The 20436-nt window shown below is 42.2% G+C and overlaps 2 protein-coding genes and 1 non-coding gene across 3 annotated transcripts; 1 reads left to right on the top strand and 2 right to left on the bottom strand.

The window, feature by feature from the left end:
• The first annotated feature begins 699 nt into the window (after positions 1–699).
• sdr42e2 (short chain dehydrogenase/reductase family 42E, member 2) lies at positions 700–10367 on the top strand. The gene is made up of 11 exons (XM_041956453.1): positions 700–1170; positions 2285–2380; positions 3511–3568; positions 3925–4043; positions 4223–4298; positions 5155–5237; positions 6394–6531; positions 6840–6905; positions 7672–7735; positions 7864–7937; positions 10119–10367. Exons 1-11 carry the CDS (start codon positions 700–702, stop codon positions 10365–10367), a joined length of 1494 nt encoding a protein of 497 aa, XP_041812387.1.
• Positions 10368–11189: 822 nt separating this feature from the next.
• Positions 11190–11271, bottom strand: trnal-uag. Its single transcript has one exon. It is a non-coding gene; the product is annotated as a tRNA-Leu (tRNA).
• Positions 11272–12097: 826 nt separating this feature from the next.
• Positions 12098–20318, bottom strand: cdr2a (cerebellar degeneration-related protein 2a). The gene is made up of 7 exons (XM_041957357.1): positions 20138–20318; positions 18005–18117; positions 16329–16477; positions 16006–16182; positions 14470–14784; positions 14024–14306; positions 12098–13846 (listed from the first exon to the last, which is right to left on the bottom strand). The coding sequence occupies exons 1-7, from the start codon at positions 20214–20216 to the stop codon at positions 13562–13564; spliced, it is 1401 nt and encodes a 466-aa protein (XP_041813291.1). The 5' UTR covers positions 20217–20318; the 3' UTR covers positions 12098–13561.
• Between the last annotated feature and the right edge of the window lie 118 nt (positions 20319–20436).

Genomic DNA, 20436 nt, shown 5'->3' with positions numbered 1-20436 from the left:
TTGCAAGTTGGAAGTTTTACTTTTGAGATGACTTCTTTTTTCCTTAAGTGACTTTTATTCTCTCTCAAAAGTTTTGTTTGGTATCATTGGCACACACCTGACTCCACATAGAGCGGATTAAGTGGCGCAGGTATGGATGCGAGAGCTTGAAAGGAATATTCAGGTAAGATCATTAATGTGAGTATTAATTAGAGTGTTAGGAAAGTGTGCGGCAGTTTGATGTGCGCATCGTCTGATTCATCACTCTGAACGGTGGGCGTCAGTGCGACATGTGGCTGTATAAAGTTATAGGATGGCGATTTTACCGACGCACGACTGATGACAACCTGCGGAACTTGTTAGGGGAGCTGTGAAACGTCACCTGCAAAATTCATTCCACAGTCCAGTGAGTTTACTATGCACTAATTAAGTTTCAACTCACTGTTGAATATCGCATATGCTTTATTTCCTGAGGATATATGTAAAGCTGCATGCAAAACGATTTGTCATGAAGTCAGACTTTGTGGGTTTTCCGAGCCGCAAGTGAGCAAAACAAGCAGCGGTCAGTCATTCCAAACCCATGCCACACAATCAAACACTGCTCAAGCTGCTTCAAATCGAATGGAGATCCTAAAGTTTCCAAATCTACAAAAAATATGTCAAGATAAATGATGTAAAACGCATCCGATGTATTGGTACAGCTCATATGATAGTCGAACGATGGATAACCAGTGTTACCCCTCCTTCAGGATATATATGGAGCTGTGCGGTCCCAACATCAGTGAGAGTGCAGGCTCTCTGTCCCAGGTGAAGCCGCTTCCCCACCACAGTGTACACCTTTGTCGCATGCAGGCCTGCGGACGCCACATGCACAACGCCCACCGCCTCACCCACCAGCCGTGGGTCAACCACGCAGCCCCGAGCGTCGCCTCCGGCCCGGCCGTGGCCCTCCGCCACAGGGTAAATGGAGCCACGGTGGCCGGCTGCAGCAGCCAGGGGTGCGCGGCCTCCAGGCTGGCAGAGGAGGCAGCGCTGGCCGGGGGCGCCGGGGGCTACGTGTTGGTGACAGGAGGAGGCGGGTACTTTGGCTCCAGGCTGGGCAGAGAACTGGCCAGTCAGGGGCTGCCGGTGATCCTGCTGGACATTAACAAGCCTCCCTGTGATATCCCCGATGGAGCGATCTTCTGTCAGGTAAGAGGCAGGGGAGACACACCTGACTTAACAGCTTTTCCCTGAATGACACAACTTAATTCTTGCAAGCCTCTTGTAGTAATTGTACTAAATACCTAATCACATGCAGCCCATGATTATTCACTCAGTTGCGGTTATCATTTCTTAATTTCTGGCATTCCCAACACTGTACCTCCACTACTATTTGTCTTTACACACCACACTGTGACAAAGACCAGTTTGTAAGAGGACCTCATAATAATCACTTAGTTTGTGAAAAGGAACCAAATATGGGGGAAAAATGGTACGAATTTATTAAACAATTTAAGATTTTTTTTGTGAGGAGATTTTAAATGAGCAAATCCTGCAGCAAATGAATTAATAGTCCAGATGCTAAACTGCGCATTTGATTTCAACCAGGGATCCTAATTTATGCAACTTTCTCTTCTTATTCGATTGAAATCACATCGTTCCTAAATTCTACAACTAATTTTAATCACAAAATGAAATGAAATTCTGTTGCTGTTTTTTTTTTTTTTTTTAGATTTAAACTTGTGCAAACAAAACTCAAACTCAAACGGACTCTAACACACATGAGAGCTTATATTTATTTTCTCACATTCAATGAGAAAAAAAAATTGTGTCTTAGTTTTTAATGCCCATGCTCCTGCAGCAAACGTGCAGCAACTAGCTTCACTGGTTTGGGTTATAAAACGCACTTGCAGTCAATTCCAGTATTTCTTCGTTTCAGTGTGTGTTTGTAGTTAGTTTGCATGCAGGCTGGAAACAGACACAGTTGAGTGATCCCTGTCAGAGTGCCAGCTGCTGTCTGGGTCGAGAGGGTGGAGATATGATTCAGGTTTCACCTGCTGCCCTCAAGGCACACTTACTTTAATTACAACAGTTTTTCTTGAGATACCTATCGCCTCAGACCTCAACATGTACTCTGAATCTGCAACACTCCCAACTTGTCAAATGTGTTGAGGACACGTGTTGCAACACAGTCATAGTGTTGAAAAGCAAAACTCAACTCTCAGTGGACGACCGTCTGTCTTATGTATGGAACAGTACGATAAGTGTCCTCAAAGTTTGCATGAATTAACTGAGGGTTTGTTTTCTGCCCTTTCTCTTACAGGGTGACATCCGGGACTATTCCTCCCTCTATAAGGCGTGTGAAGGGGTTGACTGTATATTCCACACAGCGTCTTACGGCATGTCCGGACCAGAACAGGTGAATTCCCTTCACATCCTTGCCACGTCCTGACCTTGCTATGCAAACTCTCTGAATCAGCAGAGTTATCCTCCCTGTATAACTGCGTCGCTGTGGTGAAGGACCAGATGGCAGAAAATTTTCTTCATCTTAACTCTTCCAGAACGAATCTAAAATTATAGGAGCGCAGATATAGAGCACACTTTTGGCCAGTCTTTGCGTGATGACAGTCTAACTTGCCATGTTGTACCCCAACCCAATCGCCTATTGGCATTGTGCGTTTCTGCAAACCACATATGCTGAAACTTCACATTTCTTTACCACGCCTCTTTACTACGCCTCCGCCACTGCTCATATACATGTACTGGTAATCTGAACTACATTACTTTGATGGCTGTTATGAGATCACAACTTCAATCTCGAGTCCCATGTTAAAAGGTTCAGTCATGCTCTTTACACTGCACTACAGAGTTGGATCCTTTCTCATTTTCAATGATCTTAAAAGCAGTATTCATGCTTTTGTGTTTGCATTGCATGCTTTCATTTTCATTCTCAAACTTGTGGTCTTCAGCCCCAACTGATGCTGACTCGAGTGACATCACCTGAGGCGTTTTTTCAAATTGTGCCCCACAGGACCAGTAAACAGACTGTGATGTGCAAAAACAGGAGAGTTCCCCTTTAGGGCTGACCTTTTGTTCACAAACAAGTGTAGAAAAATGCATTAATGCAGGGACAAACCTCGCTGCTCAGCACTCCACCAATGAAGCAAACATCCCTCACTACAATTGCATTTTATTGAAATTATGCAGCTATTGCCAGTGAATCTGGTTCCTTCCAGTCATCAGAAGGGGGTTACCCATCTCTCAGATAAATGTAGTGCATAGCGCATACTACTATGTAGTCGGCGGTTCCGAATACAGCCTTTGTTTAGGTTTGCTGGCTTGTTTTTTGTGTCTATGAGAGAGCAAGTAGCCCTGTTGTAAGTGAATCTGCCAGGAGCTGTGCCGATAAGGACTTCCGTTATCATCCAATAACCCACACTGAGGCGTACATACAGTGAGCTGCTCACAGCACAAAAGAGCAGCACAGGTGGTGGAAACGACGGAAAAGTCGTCGTGACATTTTTCTCTCTTGCTGTCTTTGTCCACCAGCTGAGGAAAGAGCAGGTGGAGTCAATCAACGTCGGAGGGACCAATAATGTCATAAACGGTAAGAATACACATATCATTTCAAATCTGTTAAAACATATTATGTCCTTTACGTGTTTACAGATTTTCATGGCTCGCTTGGCTAAAATGTTTAAATATGGGAGCAGGTATATTTTTAATGCTTCAAAAATGAATGTCTGCAATAGAGAAGCTCAATTTGATATTCTGAAGTCAGAAAAAGTTTCTTTTTTAAAACATCCTGGTCGTCTCTGATGTAAAATTGCTGCCATAACTTTGCTATGCTGCTCTCTCTCTCTTTGGCCATCTGTGTATGTGTATGAATTCGTATATGTATGCATATGAAGTAACTTCTATGATTGATTGCACACTGAAATAAATCCTAATTGTCTCTTTCAGTGTGTAAGGAGAGAGGCATCCCCAGGCTCGTGTACACAAGCACCATCAATGTGGTGTTTACTGGGGAACCCATTGAGGAGTGTGATGAGGCCTCAATGCCTTTTGTGCCCCCCGATGTAGTGAGTAAAATAAAAATGTGTACATGATATAACCATATGAAATGTTACCCATAAAGTCCTGTAACTGTCACGTATCACAAAGACCAATATTTCTAAATGGCTCATACATTTGCCAACTATTAGATATTGTCAGTGTTTGAGAGGGTCCTGTAACACAACCATGTTTCTCTCTGCTCCAGCACATTGACCACTACTCCAGAACCAAAGCGATTGCCGAGCAGATGGTCCTCGCTGCCAACGGATGCTCCCTGAAAGGTGTGGAAGCGATCCGTGTGTATCAATGACAGCATAACAAAACACAGAATTACGTGAAAATGGGGGAACAAGTCAGAGGGAGATTGCAACCCCAGCTTTGGGTTTCTGAGTTAAAAAAACGAATGTGTGAGAGAGAGAGAATTAGAAACACTGAGGCAGTAATTTTGTAGTGGTTTCCATGGAAACCGGAGTGTGCAATCCAACACGACACCAGTAACGCCAGTTTAAATGCGGAGCTGGACAGAACGATACCAGTTTGCGGGGCGGCGGTCCGTGTGGCTATTTTGCAGTTTTCTCATACATTATAATGGGTTTCAAGTTCCTCGATGTTCTTTACATTAAAGGTTGTGGAGCCTCTCGTTCCCGCCTTTAGTTTAACTCTGCACCCGATCAGTGACCATCACCTCGTACGTTCAATTATGCTTAGAGCTAAGAGCTGTCGCGTCATATAACGCAGGTTAAAGTTTACATATCTGCCAGAGGAGGATGTGTGGGGGTGGGGCCTGTTTTTCCTCTTTACCTCCCCACCAATCACCTCACACTATCATGTCATCTGTCTAACTTATCATATGGCCATTGTTGTTTGGAATGAGCACTTTTGATACTCCACATATATTTAGCTGATAGTACTTCTGCTTATGCAGGAGTTTGAATGCAGGTGGGTCACGCTCTACCTAAGCAGAAGATCTGAGTGCTTCTTCCCACACTGCACCTCAGTGACGAATTAGTAGTATATGATGCGTAAGTAGCTAAAATATGAGTGTGCTGATTGTGACCACTGTCAAAGTAGCATCGAGCTTAAAAAAGACACATGAATGCTTGCGTTCAGCGTGGGTTTAAATCCTGTCTTGTGCAGGTGGAGGCCAGCTCCGGACCTGCGTCCTGCGGCCCTGCGGCATCTACGGACCAGATGAGAGGAGGCACCTTCACAGAGTGATGGTGAGAGACAAAACGCATGTATGCTGTCTTACGATCAAGAAGATTCCTTTTGTGTTGGAACTGAAAAAAAAATCTACTTCTCGGAGTGTCTGAAGCCTCCCTGGCAGATTGCGTTCCTGCCTGAAGACTTTACATTATTGATAGAGCTTTGCAGGCATCCTGTTACAGCCGCCTTTTCTTCCAGTCTGCCCTCTACGAGGCAGCAGTGCAGTCTGCTGAAGGGCTCGATGTGGTCGCTTATGTTCTGGGTGTACAGCTAGTGTATGCTCAGACATGTTCTGCTCCAAAACTACGAATTATGCATTCTCATGATATAAAATACAACTTCAATATAAAAGGCCAATCTAAAAGGCCATTAATTTCCTTTGATGACAGTACCGTATAAAAACAGTATTAAATCCTCTCGAGCCATGTTCATGTTGTTCATTTTGTCTTTGTTCAGCCAATTTTAAACTGTCCTTATCAGACATGCATGGTTTCCTTTTCTTTCAGCACAAACTCAGCTACAAGTCTGACTCACTTTGTCAGTTTAACAAAGTATAAAGCTGCCAGGAACCAGAAATACATGAAAAATGGCACTTTTATACACCCTTATACTACAGAAATGTGTAAGAAATAAAGCTATAATACAGTTTGTCTCGGCATATTATACACATAAAGTTGTGTGACTATACATAAAACATGTCCAGTGTATTCACAAATGAACAGACAGACTGATACCTGCTGTTCCCTCACCTGTCCTGCAGTTGCCATCCCGGTCACCTGATCCACTCACTCACCAGCACACCTGTTTCCCATTCCCCCATTAGCTTCCCCACATTTATACCAGCCCTCTTTTAGTCTTTTCCCAGGAGTCTAACATACTGGCTGGTATTAACTCCAGCTTTTGTGCCTAACTATCCCCAGCTCTATCTGTTTGGCCCATTCCTGCTATGTTTTCCCCTCATTGACTGATCACCTGTTTCCAGACTCTGCCCTTTGAGCCTTTATCTCTATTTGCTCAACTGTTCTTGATTTTGAATGTCCGAAGATTAAAAAAAATGCTTAAATTTAGCAAAAGATGAAGGCAGTGTTGACAAAGCACACACACACTGCCAAAAAAAGAGGTAAAAATGAATAACAGGGCTTGCTTGTCCCTCATCTGTCTCTCACTCAGGCGAATGTGGAGCGTCGCTTGTTCACGTTCAGGTTTGGCGACCCCCGGGCCAGGATGAACTGGGTCCACGTAGAGAACCTGGTGCTGGCCCACACACTGGCAGCTGAGGCCCTCACACTGCAGAGGGGCTTTGTCGCTGTGAGTCTGGACCAACACACATAGATCCCCGTGATTAGACTGCTTCCAACAGCAAAACCACACAGGACAAATCGGACCTAAAGATTCATTTTCAAACCTTCATTTTTTAGCATCAGTAACAGATTTATGACTTTTTAATAATTGACTATGTTTAAGTGAAGATGATGGTTAACCCTTTTTGCTCTGCACATCAAAAAGACCAAAGATGGAATACAGTTAGTGCTTTAGCTACTGTTATCACTTTTATAGTTTAAATAATGATAATGTGCAGTGTCCACATTGTTTCATTGTTTTCTATTCTTTTGCAGAGTGGCCAGGTGTATTTCATCAACGATGGAGTTTCAGTAAATCTGTTTGAGTGGTTGAAACCACTGGTGAGTTAAATAATAAGTCTTGTGACGTTCTGTATGTTTCTGCCTGTCAACAAATCCCATGAAAACACCAAAACCAGAGAGCTCCATTGCAGTCCAGAAACTGTCATCACTGGACCGGGTGACATCTTACTTAACAATAATGAGCATGTAATTTATTTTGACTGCATCCCACAGACACTGTTGCAAATTCTCACATGCACCTAATGTGTATTAATCCGCAATTGGAAATAGTCCCCATCAAATGCACTATTTTCTCCTGTTTGAGTCCTGTTTGCTGAGTGCTACAGGGTGGGGAAATTTGAAAGTATTGTGAGATGGACTTGCACATCGTTAATTTTGATGTTTTTTGTATTTAGGACCAAAATAGCCAAAATCAAAAACGAACTAAATTGAATTAAAATTGAATTGAATGAAAAAATAAATAAGTGGCTCAATAAATACATGCACCAAAAATATTGTAGGCATTAATTTATTTATTAATTTAATATGACATAAATATATAAATATAAATATATCTGTTTTCATTTGCTTTTGTATTTATTTAGCTTTGTAATTAAATTAGCCTAATGCCTAAATTTATTTTTAGTACTGTTTGACATTTAATAACATTATTTCATTATTAAGTCATTTATTCATTTTTGCTTTTGCCAGTTTTATTGGACTTGTTGACAGTAGGAAAAATATAAAATAACTAACTTTTTTGTAGTATATTTACAGTTTAAAAGAAATTAGTTTTGTCAAAGCCTTCTTCTCTTTCATGTTGCAGTTTGAAAATCTGGGCTACAGCCAACCATTGGTAACTCTGCCTGTTTCCGTTGTCAATTTAACAGGTAGCTCATCTCTTTCTCTCAAATTTGCACCCTTGCCAGATATCCCATAGATATTTTATTATTGTTTAAACGCTTTGGTGAGTTGTTGCTAGCGCTAACTCTATTATATGCTTTCCTTCAATTTTCAGCCAAGCTGGTAGAATATTTACATGTAGTTCTGAGACCTGTGGTAGACGTGCCTCTCCTCTTCACCCAGAGTGAGGTAATTAAGCTTCCTTTTCCCTCCTTTAAAGCTTTTATTCTGACCTGAATGGAACAAGTGTGAGATGTGTATGGCTCATGATGGTATATCAACAATGTGTTAAGTTACCCTGCTGAGGAGCTGTGTGTGAACACATGCATGCCTGTGTACCTACCTAATGAAAGTCTTGGAGGTAGGTTACCTGCTCTCTGATGAGCAGATTCTTGTTTAAGTCTCCCCCACCACAGTGAAGACAGACTTCATTAAGACGGGGATTTTCCTATCAGTCCCCCTGCTCTCCCCCTCCCTCATCTGATACTATCTCTTGTGCATGAATTATGGAAAACCAAAGTGAGCCTTGAATAGATTAAAAAATATTGTCAAATAACAAATAAGTTCTCATAGTCACTGGAAGCCTTTTAATATACTATAAAAATAGAATAAGAATTGCATCGGGATGAGGGCAGTTTGCAGTAATCCAGCCTGGGGAGGCCTTTATGATGCACCTTAAGGAGCCTCCGTCGCAGCCTGTAAGGTCCTCATGAATGTGTGATGAGGCAGAAACCAAAGCTGAGCCTGCGGGCCTGCACCTGGAGCTCATTCTGTCAGACAGCTGCTGACCGGGGGATCGATGATTGTTCTGTGAATAAAACATAAACTGCTGTGGGTCAGAACAGGAAGTTCAAGATGAGGTTCACAGGAAGTGACCTCAGTACAGTGGCTGTCGCTATGGTGAGGAGAGTCGGCCAGCCTCTTGGCAGGGCTCGAATGATCCGGGCGACTCTCCGGTTAAGGTGCGTGACGTGCAGAGGAGTTTTTCCTCTCACACATAAATTCCAGGTCTGCAAACATTCGGGAAGATGCAGTTTCAAATGTCTGTGCTCTCTGGAAGACATGCTCATTCAGTATGGTGAACGTGAGCACTGTCATTTATTTTGAAGCAATACATCAGGCATCTCAAACCGGTTCCATAAAGGGCCGCGTGGCTGCAAGTTTTCATTCCAACCAAGGAGGAACACACCAGGCTGGAATCAATTAATCAGCTGATCTCAGTCTTCAGCTGATAACTAAGTGATCCCTTGATGTTGATTGGTTGGCCTGATGTGCTCCTCCTGGGTGGAGGAGCCTGCAATACATGCATCATCCTGCTGCAGTAAATAGCCACTAGTATAGGCATGTCAAACTCATTCCATAAAGGGCCGTGTGGCTGCAGGTTTTTGTTCCAACCAAGGAGGAGCACACCAGGCCAACCAATCAAAATCAAGGGATCACTTAGTTATCAGCTGAAGACTGAGATCAGCAGATTAATTGATTCCAGCCAGGTGTGCTCCTCCTTGGTTCGAACAAAAAACCTGCAGCCATACGGCCCTTTATGGAATCAGTTTGACATGCCTGAGCAACAAATGTGTATTAATCCACAGCTGAAAATAGTCCCCAATAAAGGCACTGTTTACCTGTTAAAGTGATGTTTGCTAAAAAAAAAAAAAAAAAACTGCAGTGGTCAACTGTTTAAGGAAATTATTTCACCTATTTTGACAAAACAGCCTGTATGTTTGATATTTTTTTCTACTACTGCCACTGCACATGAATTTTAAAAATGTCACCTATGTCTATATATCATCTATGTATATAATGCCTGTGGCAGTGAATGACTGTTTTAATGCAGATTTGTCTCAAGTGATGGAAAATTGAAGGCAGTAAAGTTTTTGAGGGGGAATATTCATAGTCAGGGTGATTATCAGGTCAGACTGGATGAGCAGGGCTCAGCAGTGTAGTGTCTAACAATAATAATGTGGCAGTAGATCAGTGAGCAACAACCTGGCATGAACCAAACAATGGAAGACTGAAGAATGTTTTTACAAGGTGGGTGCTGATTGAGGCAATTTTACATCATGAGTGAAGAACTGACTCTTGAGGGTGGGTGAAAAGTTTGTTAAGCCGTGAAAGAGTTTGAAAGATCTCTTCATGGCCCATCACTGCGATACTTCACACGACACCTTCTCGTGGGGGCGGTAAGAGGATGCAGTAACCCGAGGCATCCATCAGTCACGGGCTATCAGAATGTAAAACGTTTGCCAAACAGGTTAATCTGAACCAATAGCTCGACAGTATGACTTTTAACTCAGTCTCTGCAGCAGCTGCAGTTTCTGTCTTGATGAAAAAAAATTCATATTTAACACAATACCCCGTCTTCCGCTGCAGGTGAGGAGCATAGCCGTGAGCCACACCTTCAAGATCGACAAGGCCCGTGGAGAGCTGGGTTACAGCCCGAAGCCCTACACCCTGGTGGACTGTGTGGAGCAGTACCTGAAGAGCAGACAGCCTCGCTCCAGCTGCTCTCCTTTCAGCCTCTCCTGGACCTCCCGGCTGCCCCGACCCCTCATCCTGCTGCTGCTGCTGGGTCTCAGTCTGGTGCTACTGACGCTGTCCTGCCTCCTTAGTCAGAGCTAAACAACTTTCACTGGCAAATACTGGGTGGACAGCTGCACTATAGGCCGTCTCATGTCATGTTTCTTCTCACAAAGTGATGATGTATTCTCACCGCATGTGACTTATTAATGAAGCTCACCAGACGAAATAAAATACACCCTAAAAATAAGCCTACAGAATGTTTCTTCCACCTTTCTGATGTTGGTCCTGCATATGTCTGTCTGACTGATAAATGAAGAAACTACCAGGTTGCTAAAAAAAGGATTAAATCTGAGTTTAAGTTACAATAATTACATTTAAAGGAAAGAACTCTTGATGATTGTATTTAAAGCTTGCTTCCAGCTTCTATGCTCAAAATTTGTTGATGTACACAACTTTAGGGTTTTATTATTATTATTTAATTAGCAATTTTGTACATGTTTAGCAAAAATAGCATTAACAATTAATGCCAATGACCATTTTATATCTCCAATAAGCACATTTATTTATTTCCCTCTTTCTTATAATTATAAGTGAAAACTTTAATAAGGGAACACTTGTTTTTTTTTTTTTTTTTTTTTGCTGAAAATCCATATCTATTAAATAAAGTACAAGTCTCATCGGAGACAGTGTGATACTTGAGGATTAAGATGTTGTTTTTGTGCACATCGGCTGCCACAAGAGGGTGCACTTGTACCTCCAAAGACTTCCCCAGCGGTATGCAGTAAGTGGAATGCAGTGGAATTAGCTACACAGGGGCGTATGTCTTCATGTATGTAGGCGGGCGTCATGTCTGGCTGCTGACTCGGTGTGTCAATATGTTGGTCTGAGTCTCGGAGGACATCCACAAAAACGAAAGAGTACTGGCAGCGGTGGGATTCGAACCCACGCCATCGAAATGACTGGAGCCTAAATCCAGCGCCTTAGACCACTCGGCCACGCTACCGTTGGCTTTTCGAGGACGCCGGTACAATTACAAATGTGATAGAATAATGTTTGTACACAGTTAATTTTTGCTTTTTTTGTCCGTTCATGGCGGCAACTAATGCAGAGCGTGCTGCTATTGTAAACGTGAAACCCTCTGAGGCTATTGTGTTGCTAATACAACATTCTAGTAGCTAGCATTCATTTAGTGTTGGGTTGACTGACTCCTTCTTTAACTCTTGTGGACAGTATGTGTATGTTTATCAAATTAACTTGTTAACTAACTCCTTGTTTCTTCTTGCCATGAGGGACAATGTCAATAATATTCAGTACTTTTATGAATCCACTTTTCACAGTGTGTTTGGTCTAATTCTCTGTCACAGACGTCTGCTGATAGCTCGGATGCGGTGTGTATGTTCTTGCCAAGACCTGTCCCTTTATGCAAGCGCGGTATGCAATCCCCTTGTTCGGAGGTTTAATGGATTTGGGGCGAGTTGAAAGCAGGGTGGGGAAATCTCTCTTATGTAAAACCTAATTATGAAAAGAGACAAAAGCCCCACTAATTTGCTGGAGAGTACATTGGGGGACAGAGGTCGTGAGGTACGAGGAGCCCTCTGGATTCTGTAGGAGAGAAAATGCTTCACTGTTGTTTGCTTTGATTGGACTGAACATACTGCAGGACGGGTTGAAACATCTTTGCACATGCAAACTATATGTGTAGTGATCTCTCTTGCCACAATTCAGCTTTTACACGCATGCACTCATGATGCAAGAGTTGGTGTTTCAGACATTTGGACACACAGAACACTCAACAGGCATCTGATTCAACATTTTTACTAGTTAGTTGCACGAAAAACATGTTAGTCTTCATGGTGGACACCTATGATCATACAGCGATGCCTTCTGCAGCAGTATAAGTTTCACAGCTTCACAACAGCACATTGCTAAATGCCTCTACTGTACTGTAGTTTAGTACATCAGAATTGTCCATTAAGCCTCTTATTTCTTATGATGGAGAGTGAAAGTAGAACAACAACCTCATGACACTATTTTAAACACAGATGTGCAGGTGTCTCAGGTTACAAAAGTTTAACCAATAACAGTTTAGAACCTGAACATTTGATTTTTTTTGTATATGACTGAGAGTTCCCATAATAAGTTCTCAACCATGTTAATTTAGATTGAAGGGGTTGTAGAAACAAACTGCTATTGTTGACTTTCTGTTTATGCTAACCAGGTCAACACAATTTCTGCTGCATATTAAGAGCCAGAAATGTCCAAGACAGATGAAATATTCCAACAAATTGAGGCAAAGGAAAATGTGTATAAATTAGGGAACATTTCTTTTGTGCTTTCCATTTACATTTTTTTTTCAAATCACCTGTGTCAGACAGAACATTCACAAACACAAAATAAGCACCTCAGTGTAAATTCATCTGACCAATCTGTTCTGCATTTTTAGCAACAAAGAAAATAAATATAAAGGATTTTTCTATAAGCTTACAAAAATAAACAAAAACAATAAATAAAATAATGTGATTCAGTGAAAAAAAGTGCAGACACTCAGACGCTGTGCACAGACATGAAAACAGAAAGCACAGATCTTAAAGAACAGTTTTCCAGTGTCCACTGATATTTCTCTGGTGACATGCCAGTGACCCCAAACTGGTGAACCAACTACTGCCAACGTGCAAAAACCAACTCACACTAGCTGTTAAGCTAATTATCATAAACTCCTGAGTCTTTAGTCATTCCTGCAGTTTTTCATCCTATTACAACATTCCATCATGTCTGTTTACACAAGTCATACATAACAGCTATATCTCAAATATTCAACATGAGCATTTCTCTCCGAACATTATATAAACACTGAATACTGTTGGAAGTGGGCATAAGACTTGTAGATCTAGAGGCCAAGCTACCCACTGAAATGTACTTTCATTATATGACGATTTGATCTGATTTGGTGTAAATTTATCTCACTATAAATATCTCCTCAAACAACAACGCTGCACCATCTGTAGTTTTTTGTCGATTTGCTGTTGAACTTTGGAACGCATTCTCATATGATAAAGCTGCATTATATAACAAGTTTTATAACACTGCATTTTTTTGATAAGGACGGAATAAAAGAAACAGTGCTGACTAACAAAAAGCATAGATGTGTCTACATGACAGGAGATAAGAGGATTGTAGCATGTGTCAGACAGGGAGTGAGTACTAATTGCAGCTGTACCCTCTGGGCATAGCAAAGCAGCAAGTTTCTCCTGTCGGTGACAATCAAAAACGTCCCAGGATCATGAACGATGCAATCATTTGGCAGAGTCCCGGGAATCGCTGTCCTTGACTGGACGCCTGTTCTCGCTGAGGTCCTCTTTGGTCTTTTGGATGCAGGAGAAGATCTCGTTGAAGAGAGCCTTGTACTCGGGCTGCTGGCCTTCTTCCAGAACCATCGTCAGGTCAGACAGTGCAGCTGAGCTGGACAGGCGGCGGCGGGTCCGGCTGCTCGCAAACGGACTGCTGGAGGTCTGGACGGCTTTATGGCTGAGGTCGTCTGTCGCCTGCTGGCACCGCCGCAGCAGCTCGTCATATTTCACCTTGTTAACACAAACATATTTTAGGGAAGTGCACACGTTTTAACTGCTCTGTGCTTCTTAACAGTCAAGGAAAGCATTCTTAGAAATAAATCAAAAAATTTACAAGGTTCACATTCTGCAAAATAAAAAAACATTACTTATACATAAATTGTACCAGATGAGCTATGAATACACCACCTGCAGTGCGCTGTACTGTGCATCCACCTCGTTGAGCAGAGAGATGCCCCTCTGTTTCACAGCCTCCGCTCGCCTTATACACAACTGCTCATGACCACGCCGAATCTCATCTGGGTTCGTCGCTCTCAAAACACTGTCACTATTACACCTCTGCCGGCTGTATCTTTTCTGCTCCTCATCCTTTTCTGCCTTCTCCTCCATCTCCTCTTGCCCGGAGCTGGATCTTTCTTCTGAGGCGAAGAATACTGTATCCGGCAACAGCAGCTGGTCCGGTTTTCTGACACTTGTGGGAGTGGAGGGGACACGGAGGAATAAGTCTGGAGTATTTTGAGAAACTAAGCCTGTTATGGGACTGTACTTGTGCTGTATATCAAAAGTTGTATCATAAAGTGTCATCACAGTGTGTGTGAAAATTATTTGACAATTTGAATCTAGTCCAGGCGCACCTGTTGGCACAGTCAGCACGCCACAGAAGCCGCAGTTGCTCCACCTCGGCCTCCAGCTCCTTCTGCCTGGCCCGGCAGCCGTCCAGCAGGGCCAGCCGCTGCTCCAGGCCTCTGTTCTCCATGACTGTCAACTCACTCTCCTGCTCTGCTGCCTCCCTGCGGCTCCTCTCCATAGCTATCTGGCTCTGTAGGGTCTGGACGGTGCGCTGGAGAGCCTGGTTCTCTGCCTCTGGGTCTTGGTGTCCGTCTCGGCCAGAAAAAGAGCCCCGCGGTGACCAGAGTCCATCCATGCGCAGACTATCGTGGGCCAGATGCCTAAACCAGAATGGGCCAATGTCAATAAATGTGTGAAAATATCACTTTCAGGGTAAAAAAAAAACAAAACATTGAGATCATAATAGATCAATATTTGCACTGAAATGTATACATTTGCAGCAGACTAAGGTGTAGCCATGGACATAATAACTTTTGACAAACCTTATTCCAGATGAGAGAAGCTCTGAATTGCCTTCAATTATTATCAAGCCCTTACAACAATTATTCTTATTGCCTTTTTGTCCTGGGTTTTGCCTCTCAGGCAAATTGGAGTTTGCCTTTTTCTTTTTCCAGAGGATTTTGGGGCCACTTGCAGCCTGAGCGGGAGACTGAAAAAGTGTTCTACCTCCTCCACATGTTTGTCTGTGTTTATATTTACTTCCTGCTGCAATCACACTACAATCAACATTGCTCCAAGTAGACCACACACACTGAAACTGACAAACTCACTCATGTGCAATATCAGTGTATACTAAACTGTGCAATATCAATACTTCCTAAGTACAATAATGTGAATTCAACCATTGTCTGATTTACTTATTTTATTGTTTACTTATGCATCATATCTTGCACTTTACTGATGCTTCTTACTACTGCACTTTTGCTACTGTAAAAACTGACAATTTTCATGCTGTGGGATAAATAAAGGATTATCTTCTCTTATTTTATTTACAGTAAATATCCTCTGTTCTGTATTTTACCAAATGTTAGGAGAACACTTGATGTACAAACAATAAGGAAAACTTGCTCTCTCCAAAAGCACAACAAACACGTGGCAAGACAAGTAGCGAGCTAAAGCAACGCTAGTGTGTTTGTACAGTATTAGCACACTGCTGACAATAGGAGAGGATTAACTTCCTCCTCCCTTGGATTATGTCTGAGGGAGGAGACCTGGTCTGGCTCTGGGTGACCTGTAGGTGTCCAGTCAGCATACAAGGGGCTGAGACAGCAGAGCACCGAGGGTAAGAGAAGACCAGGCAACAGACAGGAGCTCTTATTATTCAGATGCTTTCAACTACCCTTCACTCTTCCCTTTCATGTAAAGGTGCAGGAAAGACAAACCACATTACCTGGATTATAACAGGCAGGTAAACCTGAACATGCTCTCGATAAATCTTTTCAAAATTCTCAAGGTAACTCATTTTGAGTTTATCCCACAACACTGTTAGGATCTATCACGCCATGTAGTTCTACTCTTAGCACTGTACAGCAGGAGAGTACCTGTCCTGGTGTAAGTCATACAGCTCTTTGAGACAGGACACACTCTGTGCTCCGAGGCTGCGTCGCTGCTCTGCCAGATCTCTCACGCTTCGCTCTGCCTGGGCAGCCTTCAGCTCCTCCACCTGAGTCTGCAGGTCCTCCATGTAGGTCTGAAGGCCTTCAATGGCCTCAGTTAGACTGAAGAGGAGAGAAGAGACCGACGAATGTGACACTGAGCTTCTGCACTTAACCAAATATGTAACATACATAGAATATCATCTTGGGTGAATAAGCATGTAAAATATAATTTTAAAGGCAAATTCATAGATAATTGGTGTACGGACCTATGGATCTTCTGCTGGGCCAGGCGGTTGTCCTGTACAAGTTTCTGGTTGCCTTGCTCCAGATCCCTGGCAGCCATGTCCAGCTGCTCATACACTTTGGCATGCTGGTCGTTCATCTGGCGCAGCAGGTCCACCTGCTTGGACAAGTACTGGTGCACAAGAGAGGCAAATGACAAACATTTAACTTAACTTTCGGGTTTACTTTCGGTTTTGTTATACGCCATTTTAATTAAATTACAGCGTAGACATGAAAAAATTAGTTGATTAATTGAGCAGTCTGCAAAGGTCAGGTAAAAATGTTGTATATTCTCCATTGTCTCCAACGTAAAGTGAATAGTTTTGGTATTTTTTATTTTTTGACTGATCATGAACGTTAGTTGTTGTATTGTTAGTTCAAACCGTTCACACATGTTTATGGATGGAACTTTTTTATTCAGATTCAGTAGAGAGAGCCTAAAGATCCAAATCCTAAAACATGTTATTATCAGGCACTTACATTATCACACATTAAAAAAGTCAAAACACAGAGCAGTAACACCAAGCCACACATGAGCTTATTTAAAATTTTGCTTAAAACCACATGTAGACAGGAGGAGGTAGTGAATGTTTGACACATTTTGACATTTTGCTTTTAGGCCAATACATTTTCTTACACAATACATTCCTTAGAAGCAAAGATCTGGCAATTTAAGGCTTGGAAACTTATTACATAGTGATAGAAAAATATATAATATATTTGACTTTCTTAAATATTGTGGCTGAGTTCAACTGAATGAGTTTTCTCTGGTACAAATCAATACAACCACTTTATCTAGTGCAGCAGCACAGCCATGTATCACACACTAGTGCCGAGACCAGTGGTGGACACTGCGTGAGAATGAGGGTCAGCGAGACGTATGAGGATTACCATATCAACCTCGATAAACCCTCAAGCCACCGGCCCTCTCAATGCCGTAAACAAATTAATGCTCTTATGTTTGGTGACCTGCTGCATGCCATGTTCTCCACCTCAAATAGATCAGCACTGTCTACATACGTCTGAGCAGTGAAGTATAAGTCCTAATTGCATATCAGCTTTACCTAAAAACACACAAGAAAGCCAAAATCTATGCTCTGCTGCGTTGAGGTAGGCTGACACAACAGCCAAAATATTTCTGAGAGTTTGGTAATATTTATTTAGAGAATATCTGAATAACAAATATTTTGTAGATTAAGAGCAAAACCAAAACATTGATTAAGATCTTGGTTACTTTAACAATGTCCTAGTAAACAGTGGAACGAGGCAAAAAGCTAGTGAAAGTTTTCCTATAATTACGAAGATGAACAGCTCGCCAAGAGGACACACCGTGCCAAATGCTCACTAGGTCAGACTGGTCAGGATTAGCTTTTACTCCATCCTATTTAAAGCTGAGAGGAATTCACAATGGCACTTCCCTTCTAGTAAAAGAGCTTTTCAGATCCCTCAACGTGGACTTTTCCCACGCACTATCACCCATCCCATTCACATACAATTACTACAATGTGCAGCAATGATATGTATGGACTGACTAGACCGTGATCAGCAGAGGATATACTGCATATACATGTGAAATGTCTCGCTCTCACACACACTGCCATCAGAGAGATCTAAGTGCTGCTGGAGCCTCAAGAACTCCGATAAGTTCCACATTTATCACCTCTATCTCCTGCAGCTGCTCCTGGTTGGTGGAGTACATCTGCTGTAGGGCCTGCTCCAGCTCGTGGTTCCTGTCGAGGAGGGTTTTTCCGAGCTCTGCTGCCAAATGGAGATCTGTCAAAACACATGAACACATGTAAACACAAGACACGAGACAGTTTCAATGCCCAAACACAGGCAACAGATAGACCTCCAAACGGGTATCAACACACACATACACGGTCTGGTTTCCATCATTTTTGGGGACATTACATAAGACTTACATTCATTTCCTGGAGACTTACCCTAACCTTAACCATAACCACAACTTGCCTAACACTAACCCAAATCTTCATCCTAAAATTTAATGATTTACGTTTTGGGGACCTGCATTTTGTCCCCACGAGGAAGGCATGTGCACAATGTGACTGTGTAAACACAGATTTCTGTCCCCACAACATACGGAATACAAGGTGTACACACACACACACACACACACCTCATTGTCTCACACTGTTGGCATCTGGTGATCTAAGGCATGCCTTGGGATCTCCTTGTGACCCTTTCTAACACTAAATTCTCTTAAATTCTGGATCTTGTCCAGAAACAGTGTTGACTGGTCCTCTGAGGTGAAGTGAAGGATGTCATGTGGAACTGCTACTTAGCAACAACGAAATGAAATCACACAATAAGCAGTGTCCTGTGATTTTTTTTTTAACATAGACTTGCCATGTGGAAACCAAATAGCAGCCTCAAGCCCTACTCTTGAAGTGCTTAGAGATGGTAGCAGAGAGGATGCTGCTGCACAAACATATATCCAACATGGAGAGTGCTTCAAATCCTGTTCTAAATCTAGGAACAGCAGAGCCGTTCCATTTTTATTCAGCTCCACAGTGGAATGCTACAGGAAGTCTTTCCTGCTGGCTGCCATCACTCTGCATAACGGGTCGCCTCTTTCAGGACTGTGGCTCCCAAGACTTTTTTCCTACAACCAGCACTTGGTCATTTACTTCTTCATTCATCTGTTTAAATTTAATACTTCATTAAGGCTGCAACTAACAACTCTTTTCATTAAAAATTAATGAATGGTTGCTAATTATTTTCTTGATGTAGTTATCTTTTTCTAAATGATGTAAAATGTCATGAAAATAGTTAAAAAAAATAAAAATAAATTGCAGCGAATTTGCCAGATCCCAAGCTGCTGTTTTCAAGTTCCTTGTTTTATACTTCCCACAAGGCAAAACCAAAACATATTCCATTTATTTTCAAATCTGAAACAATTAAAAGATTATCAAAATAGTTTGTAATGTGACTTATTTACTGGGCAACTAGTGATTTCAGTTATATAATTTAACTGTTTCTTTCCAATACTCTCAGCTGTTCTCTCGCACTTGTCTGACCTTCTAGATAACCATTAATCTCTATCTTATCTCATACCCCTGTAATCTAACATACCTCTATATGTTAGTATATACACAATCTATATTAAATCTAATAATACTTCCATTTCAATATACAGTGTGCAAGCACAATCATGGACCTTGCCATGCAGCGTATATAATTATGTGCAACATACTATTGGGAACCATAATTGTACACTACATAGTCAACAGATCTTAGAGAGTGAGATTCTAGTTTAAGTTCCTCTCAGGTTAATATTTTTTCCTAGTTATTGCATATTATTAACGGCCATATTTATTTCTTACTTTCCTTATTTTTTCATGATTTTTGTGACTTGTCTTCTGTAACTGCAATTTATCATGGACATAAACAAAGTGCTCCATCTATTCATCTGCCTCTTTATCTCAAACCAGCAGAAACATGCATGAAGAGCAAGTAAATTCAGAAACAATCAGCTCTGGAGCTGTGATAGCCTCAGGAAAGCCTGGCCACAGCTTTCATGGCTGCTGTGACTCTGTGACACAAGAGGAAACAAGTGACTTCAGTCTCATCTCAGCTGTGAGCCCAAGGGCTTGTGTCATGTCGTCAGACAAGTGGACTATTTCAAGGAAACCATAATACTCCAATTGTTTACTTATTAACATAAATTAATAACTCACAGTGACATTATTCTAGAGTCTATGGAGTGATAACATGACAGCCCACACAGTTAGACAGAGTTTAGGGTGCGACCACAGAGCCGAGCAGCTCTTACCGTGTTCCAGGTCCTGCGGGTCGTACCAAGGCTCTCCATTCTTGTCAAACTCTTCCTCCAAAATCATGTCAGTTAACATTTTCCAGCCGCGGGGCGAGCGAGGACTCCACCTGACAGAAACCTGTTACACAGGTGTGTGTGTGTGTGTGTGTTTGCTTGTTCAGCAGCCCGAGGTTGTCCGCCGTTCACCTCCGTGTGTGGAGAAATGTCAACTACATCCTCCCGGTGGCGTGTGAGGCGTTAAGTCTGTTGTCTACAGCAACGTGGCAAATCTCTACACACATCCGGTAGGTGGCAGA

Source organism: Chelmon rostratus, chromosome 17, assembly GCF_017976325.1.
Source record: "Chelmon rostratus isolate fCheRos1 chromosome 17, fCheRos1.pri, whole genome shotgun sequence".
Lineage (NCBI taxonomy): Eukaryota > Metazoa > Chordata > Actinopteri > Chaetodontiformes > Chaetodontidae > Chelmon > Chelmon rostratus.
The sequence above is the reverse complement of the archived record's forward strand: the minus strand, read 5'-3'. Positions and strand labels throughout refer to the sequence as shown.

Bases quoted from the DNA above. Each gene is read 5' to 3' on its own strand.
- sdr42e2 (XM_041956453.1), top strand. From the start codon at position 700: ATGGATAACCAGTGTTACCCCTCCTTCAGGATATATATGGAGCTGTGC. The intron at 7,736-7,863 runs GTAGCTCATCTC...TTCAATTTTCAG, and splicing joins TTCCGTTGTCAATTTAACAG to CCAAGCTGGTAGAATATTTA. The intron at 7,938-10,118 runs GTAATTAAGCTT...CTTCCGCTGCAG, and splicing joins TCCTCTTCACCCAGAGTGAG to GTGAGGAGCATAGCCGTGAG.
- cdr2a (XM_041957357.1), bottom strand. From the start codon at position 20,216: ATGTTAACTGACATGATTTTGGAGGAAGAGTTTGACAAGAATGGAGAG. The intron at 18,118-20,137 runs GTAAGAGCTGCT...GTGTTTTGACAG, and splicing joins CCCGCAGGACCTGGAACACG to ATCTCCATTTGGCAGCAGAG. The intron at 13,847-14,023 runs GTGGTGTATTCA...TGTGTTAACAAG, and splicing joins CACAGTACAGCGCACTGCAG to GTGAAATATGACGAGCTGCT.